Source organism: Aspergillus nidulans, chromosome IV (assembly GCF_000011425.1).
Source record: "Aspergillus nidulans FGSC A4 chromosome IV".
Lineage (NCBI taxonomy): Eukaryota > Fungi > Ascomycota > Eurotiomycetes > Eurotiales > Aspergillaceae > Aspergillus > Aspergillus nidulans.
In genome coordinates, this window is record NC_066260.1 from 875,365 (window position 1) to 899,139 (window position 23,775).

General features: G+C 50.2%; 8 protein-coding genes across 8 annotated transcripts, besides 1 other annotated feature; 6 read left to right on the forward strand and 2 right to left on the reverse strand.

Moving 5' to 3' along the window:
• Window positions 1–23,775: part of a sequence feature (contig 1.122 1..214949(-1)) that runs on past the window's edge.
• On the forward strand, window positions 360–2,273 carry ANIA_07138 (putative MFS transporter; the record flags this gene model as incomplete). Its single annotated transcript, XM_659650.2, has 4 exons — window positions 360–567; window positions 625–787; window positions 842–1,897; window positions 1,955–2,273. The coding sequence occupies 4 exons, from the start codon at window positions 360–362 to the stop codon at window positions 2,259–2,261; spliced, it is 1,734 nt and encodes a 577-aa protein (XP_664742.1). The 3' UTR covers window positions 2,262–2,273.
• ANIA_07137 (putative phthalate transporter) lies at window positions 3,332–5,117 on the forward strand (the record flags this gene model as incomplete). Its single annotated transcript, XM_659649.1, has 5 exons — window positions 3,332–3,564; window positions 3,618–3,638; window positions 4,063–4,076; window positions 4,120–4,483; window positions 4,532–5,117. 5 exons carry the CDS (start codon window positions 3,332–3,334, stop codon window positions 5,115–5,117), a joined length of 1,218 nt encoding a protein of 405 aa, XP_664741.1.
• On the forward strand, window positions 5,459–8,875 carry ANIA_10901 (glycine decarboxylase subunit P). The gene is made up of 2 exons (XM_050611926.1): window positions 5,459–8,693; window positions 8,746–8,875. Exons 1-2 carry the CDS (start codon window positions 5,573–5,575, stop codon window positions 8,799–8,801), a joined length of 3,177 nt encoding a protein of 1,058 aa, XP_050467895.1. The 5' UTR covers window positions 5,459–5,572; the 3' UTR covers window positions 8,802–8,875.
• ANIA_10903 (chlorohydrolase family protein) lies at window positions 9,321–11,174 on the forward strand (the record flags this gene model as incomplete). Its single annotated transcript, XM_050611927.1, has 2 exons — window positions 9,321–9,576; window positions 9,635–11,174. The coding sequence occupies 2 exons, from the start codon at window positions 9,321–9,323 to the stop codon at window positions 10,993–10,995; spliced, it is 1,617 nt and encodes a 538-aa protein (XP_050467896.1). The 3' UTR covers window positions 10,996–11,174.
• On the reverse strand, window positions 11,409–13,546 carry rglA (rhamnogalacturonate lyase B; the record flags this gene model as incomplete). The annotated part of the gene is made up of 11 exons (XM_659647.1): window positions 11,409–11,438; window positions 11,512–11,568; window positions 11,629–11,769; window positions 11,843–12,086; window positions 12,155–12,376; window positions 12,431–12,642; window positions 12,690–12,741; window positions 12,786–12,861; window positions 12,907–13,098; window positions 13,142–13,243; window positions 13,291–13,546. The coding sequence occupies 11 exons, from the start codon at window positions 13,544–13,546 to the stop codon at window positions 11,409–11,411; spliced, it is 1,584 nt and encodes a 527-aa protein (XP_664739.1).
• On the forward strand, window positions 15,528–17,353 carry ANIA_10900 (putative serine peptidase, family S28; the record flags this gene model as incomplete). The annotated part of the gene is made up of 2 exons (XM_050611928.1): window positions 15,528–17,155; window positions 17,308–17,353. The coding sequence occupies 2 exons, from the start codon at window positions 15,528–15,530 to the stop codon at window positions 17,351–17,353; spliced, it is 1,674 nt and encodes a 557-aa protein (XP_050467897.1).
• ANIA_10904 (uncharacterized protein) lies at window positions 17,877–21,371 on the forward strand (the record flags this gene model as incomplete). The annotated part of the gene is made up of 14 exons (XM_659646.2): window positions 17,877–17,924; window positions 18,079–18,117; window positions 18,202–18,437; window positions 18,497–18,590; window positions 19,295–19,387; window positions 19,454–19,634; window positions 19,695–19,871; window positions 20,062–20,139; window positions 20,188–20,237; window positions 20,287–20,390; window positions 20,445–20,566; window positions 20,615–20,798; window positions 20,845–21,194; window positions 21,343–21,371. The coding sequence occupies 14 exons, from the start codon at window positions 17,877–17,879 to the stop codon at window positions 21,369–21,371; spliced, it is 1,785 nt and encodes a 594-aa protein (XP_664738.2).
• ANIA_07133 (uncharacterized protein) lies at window positions 21,735–23,400 on the reverse strand (the record flags this gene model as incomplete). Its single annotated transcript, XM_659645.1, has 12 exons — window positions 21,735–21,787; window positions 21,841–21,900; window positions 21,954–22,034; window positions 22,085–22,123; window positions 22,278–22,344; window positions 22,408–22,495; window positions 22,637–22,648; window positions 22,699–22,743; window positions 22,800–22,841; window positions 22,888–22,979; window positions 23,179–23,250; window positions 23,299–23,400. 12 exons carry the CDS (start codon window positions 23,398–23,400, stop codon window positions 21,735–21,737), a joined length of 753 nt encoding a protein of 250 aa, XP_664737.1.

The window sequence follows — 23,775 nt, forward strand, 5'->3', positions numbered from 1 at the left end:
TTGATGCTGTCATGCCACCCCGCAAGCCAGCTAACCACGACTGCTAGAGTAAATCCAATTAGGCGCATTTCGAACAAGATTCAATATTAGAGAATCAACTACCTATCGCTACCACTAGTAAGTGGTCTATATATACACTGTTACCGTAGTATTCTTATCGTAGAAGCGGCTTATCGTGCATGCACTCTGCCTTGGAAGGTGGCCCAGCGGGCAGTCTAGAAGAGTCTCCGCACTGGAACTTTCGAGACCCACGACACAACCTATTTATCCATGGGCTTCTTCCTTACCCCAATTGCTTAGGCCTCATCATCCAAGGGCTGACATCTATACCTGAGGATTAATTCTCCCATTGCCATACTATGTCCCTCGTGCAGCATGTGTCGTCACTCGAGGGTGTGGATGCTGTGCCAGGATCTCAAGATGAGCGCGAGTCCACCAACGGCACCTACAATACCTCGAGGTCGATTAAGCGAAAGATCAGCTATGATTTCTTCCCCCAGTCCGTCTCAGCCATCGAGGATATCACGACGACGGCCCCTTACAAAGTGTCCACCGCGAAGCGACTGGGTACGTACCCAGAATCTGTTTGCCACTCGAGGTGAAGGCGCGTGCTAACGTCCCCAGCCCAGGTTTTCGCCACGATATTAGCCTGCTGGCTCGGGTCCGGAATAATCTTTGGATACGCAGCGTTGAAACCTGTGCTTATCGCTCAAGGAGTATATCGGGATTTATGTCCTGCAGATGAGCTGGAGGGGGAGTTCGATACCTGCTATGACCAGGAGCTGAGGTAGGTGGCACCACGTATCGCATATCGGACTAGGCTGATCCTGTTTAATTGCAGGTTGAACCTGTTTTTCACTGTCGGCTCTATAACGACTAACGTGTGCTCGCTGCCGGTTGGTAGTATGCTCGACCGGTACGGGTCGCGAGTTTGCGGGTTTGCGAGCTGCTTTTTTCTGGCTGCTGGCAGCTTGCTGATGTCTTTCTCGTTCTCGTCGCAGTTCGACGGCTTCATTGTTGCAAACTTTCTTCTTGCGCTCGGCGGCACGTTCTTGTTCGTCCCGTCTTTCCAGATCGCCAATGCGTTTCCGAAACACACTGGAACAATTGTCGCTCTTGTGACGGGCGCTTTTGACGCATCGGCCGCGGTCTATCTGTTCTATAGACTTGTGTTCGAAGCGAGCAATGGCACTTTCACCCCGGACAAATTCTTCCTCGCCTATACCATTGTTCCGGCTTTGATCCTTATCACTTGGATCGTTTTAATGCCAGCGCGCGATTATCAGACGACCCACCAGTTAGAGGTTCGGATTGAGAAGGCAGAGGATGCGACGGGGGATGTTCACGATTCAGACGACGAGATCGACAGTTTGACCGAGCTCCATCGAGTACGAAGCGAGAGGGCTGAGCGCCGTCGCTTGAAAATCCAAGAATTGGATCAGGTTCTGGGAGACGAAGAAGAGCGGAAGCATCGCGAGCAGCAGGAAGAAGAGCGCCAGCAGACTAGCGCTGTCTGGGGTGTTCTTCATGGCTTGCCCGCTCACAAGCAAATGGCGACGCCCTGGTTCATACTCATCACCATAATGACAGTGTTGCAGATGCTCCGGATGAACTACTTTATCGCCACCATTCGTAACCAGTACGAATATATGCTCGACGAGGAGAAAGGCATCGAGATCAACAACTTCTTCGACGTCGCCTTACCCGTTGGTGGTGTCCTTTCCACCCCCTTTATCGGACTGCTGCTCGACCATCTCAGCGTCCCATGTACACTGGCCCTGATAGTTTTCCTCACCACGCTGATTGGCGCCCTCAATTCCATCCCTACTCTCTGGACGGGCTATTTCACCGTCATCCTCTTCGTCCTTCTCCGCCCGCTGTACTACTCCGCCATGTCGTAAGTTCGCCAAGTCTTCTATGACATCCAGAGAATACTAACATCTGCCCTTACCAGCGACTACGCCACCAAGGTCTTTGGCTTCGCGACGTTTGGCCGCGTCTACGGGACAATCGTATGCCTGTCTGGTCTGATTAACTTCTCTCAAACAGGTCTTGACGCCCTAACCAATGGCCCATTTGATGGCAACCCTATCCCGATAAATATCATCCTCGCAGGCGCAGGATTTATTGTCGGCTCTATTCTCGTGGCTTTTGTGGCGACTGCAGGACACCGGCTTAGGAAACAGCGGGAAGAAGCGGAGGATGGCGAACGGCAGAGGCTGATTCCTGTGCGGGAGGAGAGCCCGCTTAGCTACACGTAAATGAAGGTGAAGTCAAGCATGAGACGCGAACATGGAACCGAGGGCCCTGAGTACACCCTTCGGCATTACATGGGGTTTAGACTGGTGCTGGGGTGGTGGGAGTGTATATTATTTATTGTCTTATTATATTTCCTTAGTTCAAGGATAATATAATATAGCCACCAGGATCATCCGACCGTCCAGTGACATCCAGCTATTATCTCACTGCCCAGTCCCAACTGCGAATGTCGAACACGAACGAACAACAGGCCCAGCCTTCAGCTCTGGAAGTCTTGTCCCTAGGATGATCGAAACCGATTCCAAAGCTGATTGGAGCGGCAGTTGATGGTTAAGGTTCTCAAGTCAGCTGTCATCCTCGTGTATCTCGCTAAGCAAAGTCAAACCAGGCATGGTCCTTCCCAGTCCAATCGAGCACCCTAGAATCCAGACGAAGGAATCGAGTTTGCATCGCCAAGTCGCCAAGATACGGGTGTTCCGAGGCATCTTTCTCTGCTCTACCTGGAGTCGTACGCAGCGAACCACCCCAAGGAGTAGTACGTATTCAAGAACAATATTCGGGCTGGTAATAATGTCCCAGTAGTGGTGGAGATTCCACACCCCGCATTAACCCAGGCCAGTCCGGGGAAACCCGCAAATTATAGCCCGACTCTGGGGTCTAGGCTACGGCATTCCTACTGAATCGAGCCCTCGCCGAGGCACTTTTCCACCCAAGCCGGCTATTAGAGATCGGCAGTACGAATGCTCAGAGGTTATTGGCTCGGTTGACGGTCGATGCGGCGCTGTCTGGGCCATGCTATACCACACCATCGTTGGGAAATGACACATAGCTGGATCTGAGCTAGACCCCCAAGCTTATCCTAGACTGTGTGGCAACATAGAGGGGCAATCAACCCAGTGGGTTGTCGCTTGTCGGTGTGGACGCTGTTCATGATCCATGTTGGTCTCGGCTGTGGGAGGTATATATAGACCCCTTCGCGTCCTGGTGCAAAAGATAGACCACCCCGTTCAATTTCAATCGCAATTCCACCCCACTCACCAAGCTCGTCTACTCTGTAACCACCAAGCTAGCTATGTCGGTCAGCAATACACTCGGCCGAGATGAGAAATACTCCCCAACAGTAGAGAAAGTCGAGGATGCAGGGCACGCTGCGCTCAACAACATCGATTACGATGAGGAGTTCTCGCCGGAGGAGCAGAAGAGAATTATTCGGCGGATCGATCTGCGCCTTGTCACGATCACTGGACTGGCGTACTGCGTTTCGCTGATGGATAGGACGAATCTGAGTATGGCCGCTGTTGCGGGGTATGTCCTTCGACGCATCTCGATTGTTGAACTTGTTGACTGAATGCATACAGTATGGTGGTTGATCTAGAGCTGTATGTTGGGTATAGATATGTGTGTATTGTGTATGACTTCATTGCGTTCGATGCTGATATGATATAGTCCATTGTCGTCCTCATGTTCTTCGTGCCATATGTGATCTTCCAGCCACCGATGACCGTCATAACGAGGAAGCTGGGTCCGACTGTGTTCCTGGGAAGCATTGTGATTTCGTGGGGGGCCATTTTGATCGTGAGGAGCTTCCGCTCTGCAAATCAGTGTTCTTGAGCAGCTGCTGACGCTGGCGATATAGGGTATGGGATTCACAAAGGACTGGAAGCAGATGACGGCTTGCCGGGTACTTCTGGGTCTGCTTGAGGCAGGTAAGAGACTTGCCCGGACGAATAGTTATTTTGCGTTTAGTACCACAGAGCTGATTCAACTAGGGTACTTTCCGGGCTGCGTCTACCTGCTGTCTAGTTGGTATGCACGATGTATGTATCTACTCATAAAAAATGGCTTTTCTAATGTGACCAGATGATGTCCAAAAGAGGTTCTCGATCTTCTACCTTATCGGCTGCGTGGCCTCGGCCCTGGCCGGAATCCTGGCGTTCGGGCTGATGCAGCTGGACGGGTCTCAAGGACTGGCAGGCTGGAGATGGATTTTCATCCTCGAAGGAGTCATCACCGGTGCCATTGGCGTTCTAGCCATAATCTTCCTCGTCGACTTCCCCGACAGAGCCCACAAGTCCTGGAAGTTCTTGAGCGAACGAGAATGCGCATTTGTTGTGCGCCGGATCAACCGTGACCGATCGGACGGGGACGCCGAACCCTTCAGCCTGAAGCGGTTTCTGAAGCCAGCGCTTGATTTGAAGATCTGGGGCTTTGCAGTGATTTTCTTGTGAGTAAGCCCGATCGATGTTACAGTAAATATGGCTGACCGGACCAGCTGCGTCACGACTGTCAGCTATGCCATTGCATACTTCCTCCCGATCATCCTCTCCGAGGGAATGGGCTTCGATACCGGCACCTCGCAATGCCTCGTCGCGCCTCCCTACGCGGCAGCTGGTTTCGTGATGTACGGTACAAGCTGGGTAGGCGACAAATACCGTATGCGCGGACCAGTCCTCATTTTCAACGCGCTCCTCTGCATCATCGGATTGCCGATGATGGGCTTCGCGTCATCCAATGCCGTACAATACGTAGGCGTCTTCTTCACTGTCGCCGGCTCCAATTCCAACATCCCCGCCGTCATGGCGTACCAGGCCAACAATGTCCGTGGGCAGTGGACTCGCGCGCTGTCCAGCGCGACTCTCGTTGGATTTGGAGGCATTGGCGGCATTGCAGGGAGCTTGGTATTCCGGGAACAGGATAAGCCGCATTATCGGCCGGGAATCTGGTGTGCCATTGCTTGCAACTTGCTTCTTATGCTTATCGTTGTGGTGCAGAGTATTTGGTTCAGAATCGCCAATAAGCGAGCGGAGAGGGGGGAGAAGCTCATTGAGGGAGTTCCAGGATTCCGGTACACGATTTAGCTGTCTACGGCCCAAGCATAAGGCCAAGAAATGAACTGAGTGATAGTACTGAGTAACTAGCCTATATGTTAAGTGTTGAGTTGATCGCTGCTCGCTACCAAACCTCATAACCCATTACCCGATAAGCGCCTTGATGCCTCAGGTTTTCCGCGGAAAGGCGCCGTTATCAGCCGATTCGCCTCCTCTGATTGGCCACCGAGTGACGTTATCGGGAGCTTGGGGCAGTTTCCCGTTTGGCCGCGGTCTCCCATACAGCACTCATCCTCGACATTTTTCTTCGGCTTCACCTCTTTTCTTCTTCTTCTCCTTCTTCTTCCCTCTATTTTTCCTATCCATACTCAGGCATTTCATCCGTCATCTGTATCTTCCTGAATTGCTTGTGTTTTTGCCGCTTATGCTGTTACGATAAGACCTAGAATCATCCCTACATCGACTCGATACCACTGACGGCGAGGATGGCCGCGTCCTTGTGCCTGCGTGGCTCTCGCCAGCTCGCTCTGCGCTCTCAATTGCGCTCAATTCACCCCTCCATCACGCGCAGCAGACTCCTCCCAACATACCGTGCCGTGCACAGCTCATCACAACAATCGCACTCCGCTAGGCGCCCCATCTACACTAGCTCAGTGGCGGACCACGGAGTCCCTCATCCTCGCGATGTTTTTCAGCCCGTAGATACGTTTCCTCGGCGCCACATTGGCCCTTCGCCAGAAGCCGCTGAGGAGATGCTCGCCGTTCTTGACCCTCCGGTCAAATCTCTCGACGAGTTCGTCAAACAGGTGCTCCCGGCTGATATCCTCTCGAAGAAGGATCTGGCCGTCACGGCTCCAAGCGCCGACAATGGCCTGCCGCGGAGCAGTGTTCATGGTGGATTGGGAGAGACGGACATGCTGAAGTTGTTGGACAAATACCGGGAACAGATTGACGTCAGCGGGAAGACATACATTGGTGCTGGGTACTACCCCACAATTGTGCCTCCAGTGATCCTCCGAAACATCCTCGAGAACCCGGCGTGGTATACTAGCTACACTCCTTACCAACCGGAGATCAGTCAGGGGCGTCTGGAGTCGCTCTTGAACTTCCAGACCTTGACCGCGGATTTGACCGGGCTCCCGTTCGCCAATGCCTCAGTTTTGGACGAGGCCACTGCGGCGGCCGAGGCCATGACCATGTCGTTGGCCACCCAGCCCCTTGCGAAGCAGAAGAAGGCCGGTAAGACCTACGTTGTCTCTCATCTGTGCCACCCTCAGACCGTTGCGGTGATGCGCTCGCGTGCGGAAGGATTTGGGATCAACCTAGTCATTGGGGACATTCTGGCCGACGACTTCAAGATCGTTAAGGACCAAGGGGATAACCTGATCGGTGTTCTGGCACAGTATCCTGACACCGAGGGTGGAATCTACGATTTCCAGGGCTTGAGCGATGCCATTCACACTGCTGGCGGTACCTTTAGCGTGGCCACCGACCTGCTCGCTTTGACCGTCCTGAAAGCGCCCGGCGAGTTCGGCGCCGACATTGCTTTTGGTAACGCTCAGCGATTTGGTGTTCCTATGGGCTACGGTGGTCCTCATGCCGCCTTCTTTGCCTGCGCTGACAAATACAAGCGCAAGGTTCCCGGCCGTGTTGTCGGTGTGTCCAAGGACCGGCTCGGTAACCGTGCGCTAAGACTGGCGCTCCAAACCCGAGAGCAGCACATTCGTCGCGAAAAGGCAACCAGCAACATCTGTACGGCTCAGGCCCTCCTTGCCAACATGAGTGCCATGTACGCTGTTTACCACGGCCCTTCTGGGCTGAAGACCATCGCCCAGCGCATCATGTCGATGACTGCCGCTTTGCGGGAGAGACTTGCGGCTTTGGGCTACAACGTCCCTGCCAAGTCCAACGTCTCTGACGGTGCTGCGGTTTTCGATACTATCACGATCGAATTCTCGAACAGTGAAGAGGCCGATGCTATTATTGCTGCTGCCCGTCAGAACTCGATCTTCCTCCGGCGCGTCTCTGCTACCAAGGTCGGAATCTCTCTCGATGAGACTGCTGGCCGCGAAGAGCTCAAGGCCATTCTGCAGGTCTTTTCCGCTCACGCCAAAGCCGAGGCTGCTCTTGACCAGGAACTCGGCCTTGCTTCTATCCCAGCGAGCCTGGAGCGTACTTCCGCCTACCTCACCCACCCCGTCTTCAACACCCATCACTCGGAAACGGAGATGCTGCGGTACATCCGCCACCTGGAGTCCAAGGACTTGTCTCTCGCCCACTCTATGATCCCTCTTGGCTCCTGCACTATGAAGCTTAACGCTACGACCGAGATGATTCCTGTCTCATGGCCCGAGTTCTCGCAGATGCACCCGTTCCTTCCTGCAGATGTCGCCAAAGGATACACCCAGATGATTGATGACTTGGAGCAGCAGTTGGCCGACATCACTGGAATGGCCGAGGTTACGGTCCAGCCGAACTCTGGCGCCCAGGGCGAATTCGCAGGTCTGCGTGTTATCAAGAAGTACCAGGAAGCGACCGGCAGTTCTAAGCGCAATATCTGTCTGATCCCGGTTTCTGCGCACGGTACTAATCCTGCTAGTGCCGCTATGGCAGGTATGAAGGTTGTAACGATCAAGTGTGACACCAAGACGGGCAATCTTGATCTGGACGATCTGAAAGCCAAGTGCGAGAAGCATAAAGATGAGCTAGCTGCTATCATGATTACCTACCCCAGCACATTCGGAGTGTACGAGCCCGGCGTCAAGAAGGCTTGCGACCTTGTGCACCAGTATGGTGGCCAGGTGTATATGGACGGTGCCAACATGAACGCTCAGATTGGCCTCTGCTCTCCGGGCGAAATTGGTGCCGATGTCTGCCATCTGAACCTGCACAAGACTTTCTGCATTCCCCACGGCGGCGGTGGCCCCGGTGTTGGTCCTATTGGTGTTGCAGAGCATCTTCGTCCCTACCTTCCCTCTCACCCCAACAGCGAATACCTCCAGTCCAAACGAACTGAGAAATCCTCGCCGCCGATCAGCGCTGCGCCTTGGGGTAGCGCCAGTATCCTTCCTATCACCTTCAACTACATTAACATGATGGGCTCCAAAGGCTTGACCCACGCCACTAAGATCACCCTCCTCAACGCTAACTACATCCTGTCACGCCTCAAAGACCACTACCCCATCCTCTACACCAACGACAACGGCCGCTGTGCGCACGAGTTCATCCTCGACGTCCGCAAGTTCAAGGACACCTGCGGTATTGAAGCCATTGATATCGCCAAGCGTCTACAGGACTATGGCTTCCACGCCCCGACCATGTCCTGGCCGGTGGCAAACACTCTCATGATCGAGCCCACGGAGTCGGAGAACAAGGCCGAGCTCGACCGCTTCTGCGATGCTCTCATCTCGATCCGCAAGGAGATCGCCGCCGTGGAGAGCGGTGAGCAGCCGCGTGATGGCAACGTCCTCCGAATGGCGCCTCACACCCAGCGCGACCTCTTGGCGACAGAGTGGGATCGCCCGTACACCCGCGAGCAGGCGGCCTACCCTCTTCCTTACCTTCTCGAGAAGAAGTTCTGGCCCTCCGTGACGCGAGTCGATGATGGTAAGCTTTAACCCCGAACTTTCCCGCCTGGACATGCTAACTCTGCTTCTAGCCCACGGAGACCAGAATTTGTTCTGTACATGCCCGCCGGTGGAGGACAGTGAATAATTATGATACCCATGTAGAGTTTTGACGTTTATACACTTTCAACATCCGGGGTGGCTGTTGTGGCATTGCGAGATTCAACATGACTATGATAGATGGCGTTGGGGTTTTTTCTAGCCTTGGATAGCTGTGAATATTTATAAAAGTTCAATATCCTAAACTGCCAGTAAACTACCAGCTCCGTACACGTGCCATCGGTCCCTTATCTTATCCTTATCGTTATCGATAGAGTAGTATCGGTGGGCACCGCTGGAGCGAATCAGACGCAATCGGAGGCAGCCGTCGTCTGCCAGGAACCTCACGAAGCCAATGCGGAGTTCGCCATCCGCGCTGCTCCACCCTCTCCGATATAAAGGCCTCGACCTTCTCTGGTAGCCTGGAAAGTCACCGAAGTGCTGCCCGAAGCCGCCTAGGTCCTAGGTGAGTTCACCCCTTGCGGCGTCCCATCGCACAGCATGCTGACCGCATGACGCAGATAAGCCACGCGCTCACGCATAAAGTAGCCCAGACCTCTGCCAGGATATGGAATCTAAGATCACTTTGTTTTACGGAACGTTTGTGGACCTCCCTCGAACCAGGTCAGGCGAGAAGCATGAGCTCGCAATCAGACATGGTGCGATCTGGGTATCATCGGCTACCGGCCGGATCCAGGGATTCGACTGGAGTATCGCAAACGAGGCAGAGCTGCAGTCCTTGCTCAGGAAGAAAGGCTGGACCGGAGTCCCGATAATACGCGCACTAGAGCAAGAGAATGAGTTCTTTTTTCCCGGTTTCATCGGTATGTCGATGTCATGTTTCGCCTACAGTACGCAAGGCCATGCTAAAGAGGAAGACAGATACACACATTCACGCGCCTCAATACCCCAATTCAGGCCTTTTCGGCTCGTCAACCCTCCTCGATTGGTTGGAGACATATACATTTCCCCTCGAGAGCTCTATGAGCAACCTTGATAAAGCCCGCACCGCATACAACGCCGTCATCTCCCGCACTCTCGCCAACGGGACTACCTGTGCCTCCTACTATGCAACCATCCATGTCCCCGCCACAAACCTGCTAGCGAGTCTCTGCCACACCCGCGGGCAGCGAGCCCTCATCGGCCGCGTCTGCATGGATAATCCAGCCTTTTGTCCGGACTACTACCGTGATGAATCCGCAGAGGCGTCTATTGAGCTTACAAAAGAGACGATAGCACATATCCATTCTCTTCCAGATAGTGATAAGGAAAGTGAGAGACTAGTCAAGCCGATTATCACACCACGCTTCGCCCCAACCTGTTCCACCTCAGCACTTACCTCGCTCGGCCAGCTCGCTGCATCCCACACTCCACCCCTGCACATCCAAACACACATCTCCGAGAACCCGAACGAAGTCAGTCTCGTCCAGTCCTTGTTCCCAGAACACCCGTCCTACGCCGCTGTCTACGACGCGTGTTCCCTTCTAACCCATCGCACGATCCTCGCGCACGCGGTCCATCTCACCCAGCCCGAAAAAGAACTCATTGCGTCGCGAAACGCCAAAATCAGCCACTGCCCGGCTTCTAACTCTGCCCTTGGATCTGGGTTAGCGCCAGTAAGGGACCTGATTGATAATGGAATCACCGTAGGCCTGGGTACGGATGTTTCGGGCGGGTATAGCCCAAGTATCCTTGAGGCTGTGAGGCAAGCTTGTCTCGTTAGTAGGCTGCTCAGGCACAGCACGGCATCGACGTCGTCCTCGGGAAATAGCACCCAAAACGAGACAGAAGGGAGGGAGGTCCTCTCCGTCGAGGAGGCGCTGTACCTTGCAACGCGCGGCGGGGCCGCAGTTATCGACATGCCCAATGAGCTAGGAGGATTCGAGGTGGGAATGTTCTGGGATGTGCAGCTTATCCGACTTGGAGCAACAGTCCAGGAAACGCCGCAGACTGGTTCTCATTCCGACTCCCGCTCCGTTGTTGATATCTTCGGCTGGGAGTCCTGGGCTGAGAAGGTTCATAAGTGGGTTTGGACCGGGAATGATCGGAACGTGAGGCGGGTATGGGTGGGGGGTGCGGTTGTTCATGATCTTGATGATGGTAGCTGCGTTGGTGAGGAGACCATGCTTGGAAGCTGGTTTGGAAAGAGCCTTCAGCGAGATTGGACGCGGTGGGCTGTTGCAAGTGTCGGGGTGGCAATACTAGGGTTTGCTATAGGGAGGAGAAGCCTAGGTTCACGATGAGGATGAAGTGCGCGTGGACGAGCCTTTTCACTCTGTAATTCTGCACTTGTATACTTGTTTGGGCTATGCTCGGATTTCCTTCAATTTCTTCTTTGGCCTGGGAGGTTGGGCTTCTTGGTGGAGTGTAGATGATTACTCTTTACGCCTACCTGTCTTATGTGGAGTTGTAATAGAAGGTATAGAGTCCATTACAATCGTACTGTCGTGTACAACTTACGAGTAAAGCTGGAGAAAGCCATTCGAGCGTACGGCCCTATCTCTAGGGCGGCTGAGAAAAATAAACAACGTGTGTATACGGCAGTAAATACAACACAATACAAACAGAAAATCCTATGTACAGAGAAAATACTGCGTGGTTCTTCCTGACTCTTGAACTCGAACCAGCAACGCCTCAGTGTCAAAGATTTGAGTGTTTACTGGAAAAGTTCAATGCAATCAAAAACCTATATCAGTGGACCAGTCAGTCGACCAACCAACAAAGTCTGCGTAATGTAGAAGGACATGAATGATACGTACCACGTTAGGGCTCAAGAAGGCGTCACCTGAGCTTCCGGAAATAACGCTTATAGTGATCTATATACACGGTCAGTCAGCCGGGCGCGGGCGCCAGAATGTATTAGCAATGGGACGAACCGTATTCTCGCCCGTAACAATTGTTCCAGCGGGCACGCTAACATCATACACCTCCCCAAGCCCACGGTAAGCACCTCGCGTGACACCTCGGGAGTTGAGATTAGTAGGCGCTGAGGGAGCCGGGCCGGTATAGCTGTTGATCTGGATTTCATGATTGTCAGTTACACTGCATTGCTGTTTTGCTTTATTGACCAGAGGCGGCTGAGTCGCTTACCGTTGCCTGCGGCCGACCACCAGCGAAGGAGAGGGTTGTGCCGATGCGGAGAGTTGCAGCACCTGTCTGTGCAGAAGTAGCGGTGAACTTGATCGTCACGGGGTTATTGACGCTCTTGAAGACAGCCATGGGGAAGTCAGAGAGCGAAGAAGAGCCAACTGTGTAGGTGGAAGACCAGGAGTCCATCCGGGAGTCGGAGGGGTGCATGCGGAGTTGTTTATCTGCGTTGCGGAAGCCAGTTGGTCTGGAAAATGACAAAGCTTGGGTCAGTCGGCTGTCCTTTACTGGTAATGAAGGATAATTAGTGCTCACTGGCCATCCCATTCTCCAATTTTGAAGATCGTCGTGCCTGTTTTGACCGAGCCGGAGATGTTTTTCGTGGTCGATGATCCGGCCGATACAGTCACGGTGGTTTCCGCCACTGGGAATTCGCCTTGATAGTATTTCATCGTGTACGTGCCGGGTTTCATGGCAGGAGAGGTGAAACTGCCGTCGGACGCTGTGTAGGTCCAGTACTGGGCATCATTGTTGTACCTGAAACGTACACAGGTCAGCTACATTATGATTTGCTCAGTATTCCGGTCATACCAGTGAACCACCCAGTCCATGCTCGAGTCTGCGCCGGAAGCTTTGCCGGTGACAGTTCCACGTCCGTTGGCAGCAACATAACCCTTAATACCAAGGCTGGCGAAGAAGGATGTGTCGATGTTGGTGCTGGGGGTTCCGCTTCGACTGAAGTACATCGAGTAGGGACCGTGGAGGCCCGTACGGAATGATTCGGTTTGGACGTGGCCGGAGTTCTAACGTAATTAGTAGGAAGACGATTGACTGATATATTGAGACGTACCATGTACCAATAGAGGGCATTGTAATCACCGCCGTTATTGGAGTTGATGTCGCTGAGTTTGTTAGCTATTGTACGCTTTGATAAATCTAGACATACCGGAAGAAAGGACCACCAGAGGAAGACTCGTATTGGTTCAAGATCATGCAGACACGGTGTGCGCTTCCCGAAATGCCTGAAAACAATTAGGCGGGTCTAGAAAGAGCTTGAAATCACTTACAGTGCCTGTGGTCATCGATAAACCGTTCGCTGGAGTAGAATTTGCTACGGGTCTCGCCGTTGACCAGGAATACATCGGAGCCCTCGATAGCTGACCCGCCGGATGTCGTAGATACATCCCCAAATGGCTCTTCATTCGGCAGGAGGTTTGAGTTAAGTCGAGCAATAAACCGCAGCTCACCAATATCAGGCTCTGGACAGGTTAATGGTGTTGACATGAAAATAGGGTATATTACCTGCAGTAATATAGGTCGCCATATGGATGATGGGGTCACCATTGTGCACAACGAAATAGTGCGTCAAGCTTGATGTGTCGCAAGTAACCTTAATGTAGTCGCCTGTAGGCGTCAGCACACTTAAAGTACTTTTCACTCAGGACACATACCGCTCTGAGTCGCAGAGACTGTGGCCGAGCCGAGACCGGAGCCAATATGACTCCCTTTTCCGGAATACTGAAACTCGGATCCATAGTAAACAATTGATGTGATGTCGCAGCTGGACTTGTTGACAGTGAATTTCAGCGGGTTGGGAGAGTTGGCGTCGATCGTGTAGGAACTGCCGTTGTCGGTAATGCCAAAGGCCGCATTAGCCACCCTAGCCCACAAGACGGCAGAGGAAAGAAGGAATGTCTTGGACAACATGGTAAAAGCGATTGTCGCTCGAGGCTGACGACGATCTCTGGCAAGCGTAGAGCTTAAATCATATTCAACCTTTCTCACGGCCTCAACGGACCTCTGCCCCTGTCGCTAAGGACTCTTCATAACCCTTCATGAAGAGGTTCCACCAATCTAAATGAGACGGCTCGAAAAGAGCCATACCTCCGTGTCGAATTGGTCAGTGCTAGCCCAATAAGGCGAGTGAAAGCGGCTGTACCCCCATGCTCTTATACGTTCGAACGAGGGCTTTTGCCGGGATTTGTGCAGAATTGCGGAGATGGGCTCGAAAGTGGGCTGTTGGCTCCGGTGGATAGTCTATTCCTGACAAGACCCTTTTGATATTTGGACATCAATCTGGAACCCTTGGCGAGTCATTCATTGTTATATCAACCTCCGCAGGAGCTTAATTTAGTTTACGAACGCTCAATGGCGGACGGACATTCATACGCTTAACAAGCCCTGCCGAAATGTCTCCTTCTACCGCGGACATCCGGATGAGGTCGGGTCGATTGAGGTCTGGTGACCGGAGGTCAGGTTTTAGTCGTCCGGGGGTGGCTGATTGTGAACCCTGTTTAATATGCTGGAAGCTCGAATTTCGCCCCTGAATGATATATGTCGGTGTGTTGTGCGGTCTGTGGAGCGGCAGCCATCTATATGAGACAGCCCAAACCGCCAAGAGGCCCGAACGATATCTTACTCGCTTTTCTCCCAACTAGAAATAGCGTCACGCTCTGTGAAACCATAACGAGAAAAGGGTCCAGACGGCTAGGGCAAACAAGTTGAATACGGACTGGTGAACATGTTCTCTTCCGCCCAATCATGATCTTAATCGCCTGGATCTGGCGTTTTGTTTGTGAAAGGAAATAACTTGTTGCTTTCCGCTGAGGTTCCTCAAATGGGATTCAGTTGAAACTTTTTACAAGCCTTTGCTAGAAGGCGTCCTGCACAGTCCTTGCAGAGCTTGGCTGGGCTCTAGTCGGGAACAGCCACGAGAAACCGCCAGCTCGTGTGCAAGGGAAAACTTTCACTCCACCTTCGACGCAGCCAACCATCGAGCGCAGCATGCACTGCTGATGATTGATGTCCATGAGCTTGCATGGTTCAGGGGTCAACATCGATTGTGTCACCTGGGCTGTCGCTTCCTTGTCTCGTCATTGGCCAACAGAACATTCCAAATGATTCAATCACATTCCAATCTTCAGGTTCGCAACGTGTTCGGAAACAAGGGCTTTCGGCACCGATAAGAAGTTGGGGTATTCATGTCCCATATTAAACATCCTGCTACTGGTTGATGAATCCAGGCTTTCAGCCGTAGGCGTGGTCGATGTTCGTTTTACGTGCCATCTGGTACAGATGTCGGGAGACACCAATATTCTACACGAACCATGGTGCGTCTCCATCTAGATCAGGGAGCGTTGTGTCGCATTCGAATTTTGATTGCTTTATCTTTTTTGAACAAATGCTGGGACCGAAAGAAGAGCAATGGAAGGCCTAAGTCGATCTGCTTCCGGACTGCAGCCGCAGATCAGGAATCTTAGGGTTGTTCTCGAAGGCCAAGATTGTTCTTTTCACATTCCACGACCAGGTTGGGCCACGGATAACCCAGGAACCTACTCCTTTTGCTCAATACCGAGCCCTCTGCGTCCGAAGGCATCAAGGCCAAATTTTGAACTTGTCCAAACCCCACTTCTTTGTGCCGCACACGATGTTTGTAGCCGGCTAACGTGCGTATCCTTGCTTTTACTTGTGTAGTCTGAATTAAGACAGACATGACGAGGATGAGGGCGGCTCTCGCTGCAGCCGTCGATTTCCAGTATAGAAAATCACCGTACTGTCCAAGATGATTCCTTGTAGGACAACCTTCTTGCACCGTGTGTCACCTTTCAGTTTGCGGTCGCTTTCTTCCCGTTCCACATGAGACTGTTATATATTTTCCGTTCGCCCCATCCCACGATTGACGTACAAAATGCGATTCAACCCGTTGATCTCAACCGCATTCGTGGCCTCGCTTGCCAGCTTTGCCTCCGGGCTTGGGTTGCGCTCTGACTTGGCAAAGAGCTTGCAGCTGGCTGCTGAGCTGGGGTTGGATTCGGATCTTCTGCTGAAAGATTCCCAGTCGTTCCGGACAGCCGTCACGCAGACCAACCCTCCAGCTGAATATGTTTTGGTAGACTCTCGCTTTTTGATGACCATGTGTACGGGATCTAATGCTCTGCAGCTCCCTATTGATCACCATAACCCCGCTATCGGAACCTTCCGAAATCGCTACTGGGTGAACGATGCGTACTATGTGCCGGGAGGGCCAGTGGTTTTGTATGATGTGGGTGAGGCTGATGGAGAGCCGAGTGTTGCTCATCTCAGATCGAATTCTTCGTTCTTACCACCTATACTCCAAGAGTTCGGCGCGATAGGAATTGTCTGGGAGCATCGGTCAGTCGTCTCCACTAAAGTTGAAACGAGGATAGAGATTGACAGAAACAGGTATTATGGAGATTCGTTACCATATCCTGTCAATAACAACACCCTGCCAGAGCATTTGATATATCTCACTACGAGACAGGCACTCGCAGATATCCCTGCCTTCGCGGAGAATTTCACCCGTCCAGGTCTCCAGGAATACGACTTGACCCCGGCCTCAACTCCTTGGGTTATGATAGGAGGCTCGTATCCGGGCGCACGCGCTGCATTTGCTCGCAATGAATATCCAGATACGATATTTGCTTCGTTCGCTGCCTCGGCGCCGGTTCAGGCGCAGATCAATATGAGCATCTATTATGAGCAAGTTTATCGATCAATGGTCGCGAACGGATTCCGAAGCTGCGCTTCAAATATTCACGCGGCTCTTGAATATATCGATAACCAGCTCTCTCAGAACGATACAGCGGCGTCAATCAAACAGCTCTTCTTCGGCCCCGGCGCCGAGAAGAACTCAAATGAGGACTTCACACACGCCCTTGCGGTGATTTACGGCTCCTTCCAAGCTTATGGTATGGACGGTCCTGCTGGATCGCTGGGCGAGTTTTGTCGTTACCTCGAGTCAGATCCGGTGACGGGGCAGCCCGCGGAAACCGAAGGCCTGGCATTAAGACACGGATATAAGCACCTAGCGGAGCGTTGGGCTGAGTGGCCGATATTTACACAATTAATCAACGTGAATTACGAGACAAACTGCAAGGGTCTGGATAAGTCAGTTGCACCGTCTTGCGAGCTGAACAAGCCCACAACGAATCCAACCGCCATCGCCTGGACCTGGCAGTACTGCACGGAGTGGGGTTTTTACCAGAGCAACAACGAGGGAGTCCACTCCCTGCTTTCTCGATACCAGACCCTGGAATTTCAACAGGTCATGTGTAACCGGCAATTCCCCGAGGCCGTAAAGAACGGTCTTCTCCCTCCGCAGCCACGGGTAGATGCCCTCAACGCGGAGTTCGGCGGTTGGAACATCCGGCCATCGAACGTATACTTCAGTGCAGGCGAATTCGACCCCTGGAGGACACTGACGTTATTATCGGGGGAGCAGTTCTCCCTGCAGCTTAACGTTACGTCGGACGTCCCTCGGTGCGGGGTGCGGACCGGCCCAGACACGGTGTTTGGGTATGTCGGAGCTAACCAAGTCCACTGCTTCGATTTCCAAACCGGTTCGGAGACCGGAGAAGTGTCTCGAGGATACTTCCGGCAGGCGTTGAAGGAATGGCTCCCTTGTTTCGAGAAGCAGCAGTAGGGAAACACATAACCTCATTGCAAAGATGGGCACCTTGTGGGAGAATGAGCAGTCAGCATAGCATTCTGTAAGTGATTATAACGCACATAGTTTAGCCATCCACATACTTTGCTTGGACAGATATTCTCCGTTCTCTCTCTTTGGTCGTTTCTTCGTAGATCTGGATCCGTTTACGAGAGGCGTGCTGTTAGAGGCGGGCGGAGGATGTTAGTCGCTGGCCAAGAATCCACGCTAACCCAATCCGGGACCACTTGCGATGGCAAAGTCCCGAGGTCAAGTCTCGAGTCTCTCGTCCGGCGGGTCTGTCCGAAGTCCGCTCTCCACATTCAACGCTCCCATGGTCATCGTCATGGACTCTCGAGACCACATGTGAGAGACCACATGTGACGTGGTAAATGTCGCGAGCTAACTCTAAGTCGGCTATTCCTCTTTTGAGCGCACTAACCCAAAGGAGTAAGGTCGACTTAGAGTTAGCTAAAATATAATACCACTTGTCAGTAATGGACTTTTCCTCCTTTATTTACCTCAACTTCAATCTGCCAATAAGAAATAGTCTCAGACTAGTCACTGACTAGTTTGCAACTTGCTGCCACCATGTCTACAACTCCGCAAATTCCAGGTGCTATTGACGTTCCAGAACAGGTACAAGACTTCATTTTTCTTACCTAGTTTGTGACTAGTTGCTAACTGGCAGCAGATTGACAGAGTTATTCTTAGCAATCATCCAACACGTCCTCTAATCACATCTAAACTTGAATACTGCTATATGTTACCTTACTATCCTGAATCTCATCAGAACGGCTATACCTATATTGTCCCACTTGATCCGAACCGGGTAAGGAGCAGGGAAGATAAGGGAAGACTTATTAAAAATGTTCGTTCTATAACTAATAAGGGACTAGTTGCTGACTAGTCACAGACTCAATACCATGCTCGCCAGTTGGAGCGTTATGATGCTCAATCACCCTATATTCGAGGCAGGGTTACTCGAATACAGTACCAGTGTTCAGGCGTTCGAATATGCTCTTATCTCCATCCTAACCTTAGAAATATGCACCATTACAAGGTTACAGAAGATGACTGGAACTATATCCGACAGGAGCGACAACTTATTGAAGAGACAGAAATGGATCCTAAAAAACAGAAAGCAATCTCGTGAGTAACTAGTCTTTATTTGATTAGAGACTAATCAAGGACTAATCATGTTTATATAGACATTTCTTTGGTGTGCTTCGTGTATTTAAGAGACATCAAGCTTGTCGGCCGCAACAAGTAGGGTGTGCTCCTAAGATGGTACTTGGCGAAGCTGTAAGTACCTTAGGGTAGACTAGTCTGGGTCTAGTTACTAACTAGTCAGCTTCAAATGGGCCATGCTTCATCCTATATATGTTGCTCTAATTCAACACCGGAAACCCATAAACAACATTTTTTTGATTCTCTTGCATTTCGTACAGATACGGATATCCTATATCTAGCTCAATTATTCGAGCAGAGAGGAATTATTGAACCAAAATACTGTGCAATGATTGACACAAGCCGGTCAAAGAGAACGTACTGTAACTGCAGTGAGTTATACAGCTAGTCTTGGGCTAGTCTTGGACTAATTGCTAACTAATTCTTGCTAAGGCTTTCTGCATGGTGATGATATATCACTAATAGAGTCGCAACCTTGTACTGCGATCTTTAATGTTATGATTCCATTAGACCTGGAGGCCTTTCCCTATTATCTTTTTACATCAACAGGAATACATACTCATCCTCCACCTCCTCCAGCCAAGATCCCTGGCGAAATTGCAGATGAAATCTCTTATATTATTCGTGACATGCAGAATCCTGATCTTCGAATTAGTCAGTACTGCTATTAAACTAATCCCTTTCTAATCCACAATTAGTTGCTAACTAGACTAGGCCAACTTATCCGCAGTCCTCAAATGCAGGACTTACTCGCGCGATATAATGAGGACTCAATTATAGGCCTTCATCCTGCTCTAGCAAATATGGATCGAATACAGGCTCTTATTTACCGGGAGAAGCTTGCATTTTATCCTGATGGCCAAGATCTTAATGCACTACAACTAGAATGCGACCGGAATGAATATCTTAAGGTATGTAAAGATTAGTCCCTATCTAGTTACTGACTAGTCGGGGATTAGTGGATAACATCTAACTAGCATTATGTGCGAGAAATCTATCATGAAGGTGATATTACAATTATTATTTGTATATTGCAAGATCAGGCCAAGCTATTTCAAAGCCTACGCTCATTTGAAGTTGACATGTCCTTCAAACGCGTACGTGAGGGCAGGTTTAACGAGGTTATCTTTGCTGTTTTTTTAGAGGATCATGGAAAAGGTAAGTACAATACTAGTCCTGCTCTAGTCCCAGACTAGTCAATAACTAATCACCTTCTAGTTATCACACTCCTTCGTGCGTTTATGAACCAACAAACAGGCCGTGCCTACTATTTTCTATTTAAAAAGGTCTTTGAGATGATTCATGATCTTTCAGGCCATCCAGTACAGTTTTTCCATCTTCATGGAACCGGCATTGAAACTATCGTTGTTGATATGGATGAAGGACAGAGGGACGGTATGTTTTCTTTGTGCACTGACTAGTTACCCACTAGTTGCTAACTAGTTAGGTTTGGGAAAATGCCTACAAGAGCTTGATCCAGAACATCATGAACCAGACTGGCAGTTAGAAAGAATTCTTATCTTCTGCCGGGTTCATTTTATCCGTGGGATTGAGAATATAATTGGCCAGAACCAACGTCATACAGTCTTATTTAAGGCAATGATTAGTCTTTTACATGCCCCTACCCGAGCCCAGTATATGGATATTTTAGAGCAATTACTAGGTAAGTCCAGACCATAACTAGTTAGCAACTAGTAACTGATTGATATAGAGGATCCAACTCCAGGCGTGGCAACTTGGGCTGAACATAAGCTGCATCCGGTAGTTGTCTGCTGGATTAAATAAAGCTTGCTCACAAATCCCTGAACAGCATTTTAATCAAACCCGTATGCATACCAATGCAGGTGAACAAACCCACCAAAAATCATATGCTTTTAGTGGGAAGCACCTACCAATTCTAAAGGCAGTTACTAGGTAAGTTTCTAAGTCAAGACTAGGCTTTGTTTAGACTCTGACTAGTTCTCATAGTGCATATTTTCTTGATGTACGAGATATGCATCAGTACTCTGTGCGGATACATTATAACATTACCCATTCCTATCGGCCAGACGATGAGATCTCAAGAATTACAGAGAATTTAATCAGGGACCGTAAGTCTAGCCTTGACTAGTGCCTAACTGGTTACTAACCAGTATTAGAAAGAAAACGACGCCGTAATCAGGAGATTGAGGAAGAGGAAAATATAGAAGGAGTACTACCTAGAAGAGCACGTCCTTCTAGATCTTTCTCATCCTCTGGATCTCCACGGCCACGCCGCTCCAGGTCTAGTACCAGGGGTAGGAGTTATACTAGAGGAGTAAGCCGAAGTTCTACACCACAGCGGTAAGTCATGAAGGACTAATCCGGGACTAGTTGCTGACTAGTCTAGGTCTCCATCCCTAGCCCAGATTGCTTCTCAGAACTATCGCGATCAGCAGGCTAGCCATGAACAACATATACTTGATCTTCGTGAGCGCCAAGCACGTCTAGATCGATATGAGGTAGAGACTCGGCTTATGCAGCAGCGTCTACTACAGCCAACTAGTCCTCAACTAGTTGGTGTAAATCCAGTGCAATATCCACCTCTACCTGGATATTTACCATCTAGTTCACAACTAGTCAACCCGGGCCCAGTATATGTTCCGCAGATGACTGGAGCTCTGCCATACGTGCCCTCTCAAGCACCATTTGTTCCATCTACAGAGACTAGTCACCAACTAGTCTATCAAGACTCACAGGGTACATTGCTGAGACCAACTGACCAGAGGCAGGGTAGCGGATTGACGGCTCCATCTCCTTCACTTACAAGGTCTATTGAAAGCCCTTTAGCATCACCAAGCGGAGAATAGATTGTTAAGCTTATTTTTTGTATACTGTTTTGTGATAGCACGAAGTTTTTCCACGGTATCTTGTTAAAAATATATATTTGTGGCGGGCTTACCTACATCAAATTAATAAGAGACTAATTATAAACTAAACACACAAGCAAGCTACTTTAGGGTAAAAGTTTATAAATGCTTTTGACGTATAAACGTTGCTTGTATTTATTATTACAATTAAAGGTGGATAGAAAACCTAGAGACTAGTTAGAAACTAATCTCAGGTTTGCGTTAAACTAAATCAGAGCCCGAGAGGTTAACAGAACCTAGAAGGGGACTAGATATCCGGGTAGGGAAACAAAAAAAAAAAACAAGACAGCCACATATTAGGGAGACTAGTTAGAAGCTAGTTCCAGGACTAGGAAAATAAAAGACAATGATACCACAGTCTAGTTGACAACTAGATAGATTCTAGATTGAGGCCAAAGTCTCTGAGATCCAGGTTAGTTGCAACTAATACTAGTTAGTATCTAGTCTCCTATAACTCTGAAGCTAGAATAACTTACTACTATTATCCTCACCACTGTTCAGCTGCGCAAACGGAGTGATTGCAAGGTGTTCAGAGACTAGTTATTGACTAGTCAGTGACTAGCAATAACTAACAAGGTATTAGACCTACCATGTCTGCCATCACCCTGCACTTCCTCGGGCTCAGCAGCCTTTTCCTCCTCATTTTCATGCTCATTTTCCTTGTTTAAGACTGTGACTAGTCAAAGACTAGTCCAGAACCACAAAGGAGAAATGTCTTACCACTTTCTTCATTGCTTGTCTCTTTTGCATTATCCATGTCTGCAACTAGTTAGAGTCTAGTTAGTGACTAGTCCGACGAGGACTTGCTTGTCTCCGGATTGTTGGAGGAACTCTCCAGGGCCTCAAGATCCACAACAGAGCCTTCTAGAAGACTGGTCAATAACTAGTTGGTCTTTGTCTGAGTCTGACTTACGAGGTTGCATACTCGCTCCCTTTGCCTCGTCAATCGATGAGAAAAAGCGCCAAAACTCGCAATATGGCTTTGAACCACACGGTGCTGAGACTAGTTAGAATCTAGTCCCAAACTAGCTTGGATAGCTTACCTTTGCCCTTTGCGTTGCGACAGGTCTTGCAGGGTATGGTTCCTTTCTCACCAGCTGATTTAGCTGCCTTGCTACCCTCACGGCGGATCTGCATAAAGAGTGGCTAGAGGTTATAAATTAGCACTGATCCTAGGTACGGGGCTGAATGTAACTTGCCTTTCCTTTCTCATCGCGCGGCAAGACAGGCTTGCTCAAATTCCTACCAGTCACAGGGGTATGCACGGCGTACGGACCACTTGAACTAGTCACAGATTAGTTAGCAACTAGTCTGCATTGAATGGCTGTACTTACGGGCCCTCGCCATTGTCCTGATCATTTCCAGCTTCACCCTCGTTGCTGCAAAGTAGTTAGTGACTAGTCAAGGACTAGTTGAAATGGGAGAAGAAACTCACGAATTCTCGACACCCTTAGTATTGTGGTCCTTGGACTTGGTGCTGCTATATATTAGCTAATACACTAGTTAGACTCACAGAAACTTACGCAGCTCGCTTGCGCTTCTTGGTAGGAGTCGGGGTTGGGAGAACAGTGCCTTCAAACAAGCCTTCATACCATGCTACTTGACTAGTCAGGGACTAGTCACCAAGTAATCTAGATAGGACTTGCCTTTGGCCTCCATCAGTTCCTTCATAGTGGGAGGTCCATTGTGCAATGTAAACTCCATGCCGTGGGAGTTCTTGTCCTTCAAGTGCTTGACCAATATGTTTCTGTTGGCAGAGGGAACCTGTCAACTAGTTAATAACTAGTCAGAAACTAGTATAGCAGTAGACTCACTGTACGCTTGAGGCATCCCTTCACTCGGCAGTAGACTTCATATGGATGGATATCAGGCACGCCATTGTCGTCCTGTGGACTAGTCAGTAACTAGGCTTAAAGCTAGTCGGGTCGGCTTACTATCTTGAAATCCGGCAGCGTAAGCTCCCCGTCCTTAACTGCCTCGAGATAGTGACAGTACTCTGGGGACTTTCGGAGATCGTTATCGCGAATGCTCGGCATACTAATCGTTGACTAGTCTTGGACTAGTCCCGAGCAAAAAGGATTGGAGGAGGAGGAGGAAGGTGAGAGTGAGACAAAGAGCGAAATAAGAGCTTCAAAGGCTATCTCTAAGCAGTATGAAGGTTAAGTATCTAGTTCTTGACTAGATTTAAAAGAGATTTCGACTAGTTATGTACCTGGAGTTTGGATATAGGAATGTGTTGTGGTAACGAAATGTAAGGGGGAGGAAAGAAAAAGTCGGTCAAGAGGTAACTCTAAGTCGGCCATTCCTTTTTGGGAGGCGCTAACCATAAACGGCATGGTCGACTTAGAGTTAGCTCAGGGAATTTAGGGAGTTATCTGCGACCACTGGACTCTCAGGCTTTCCATGTGGGG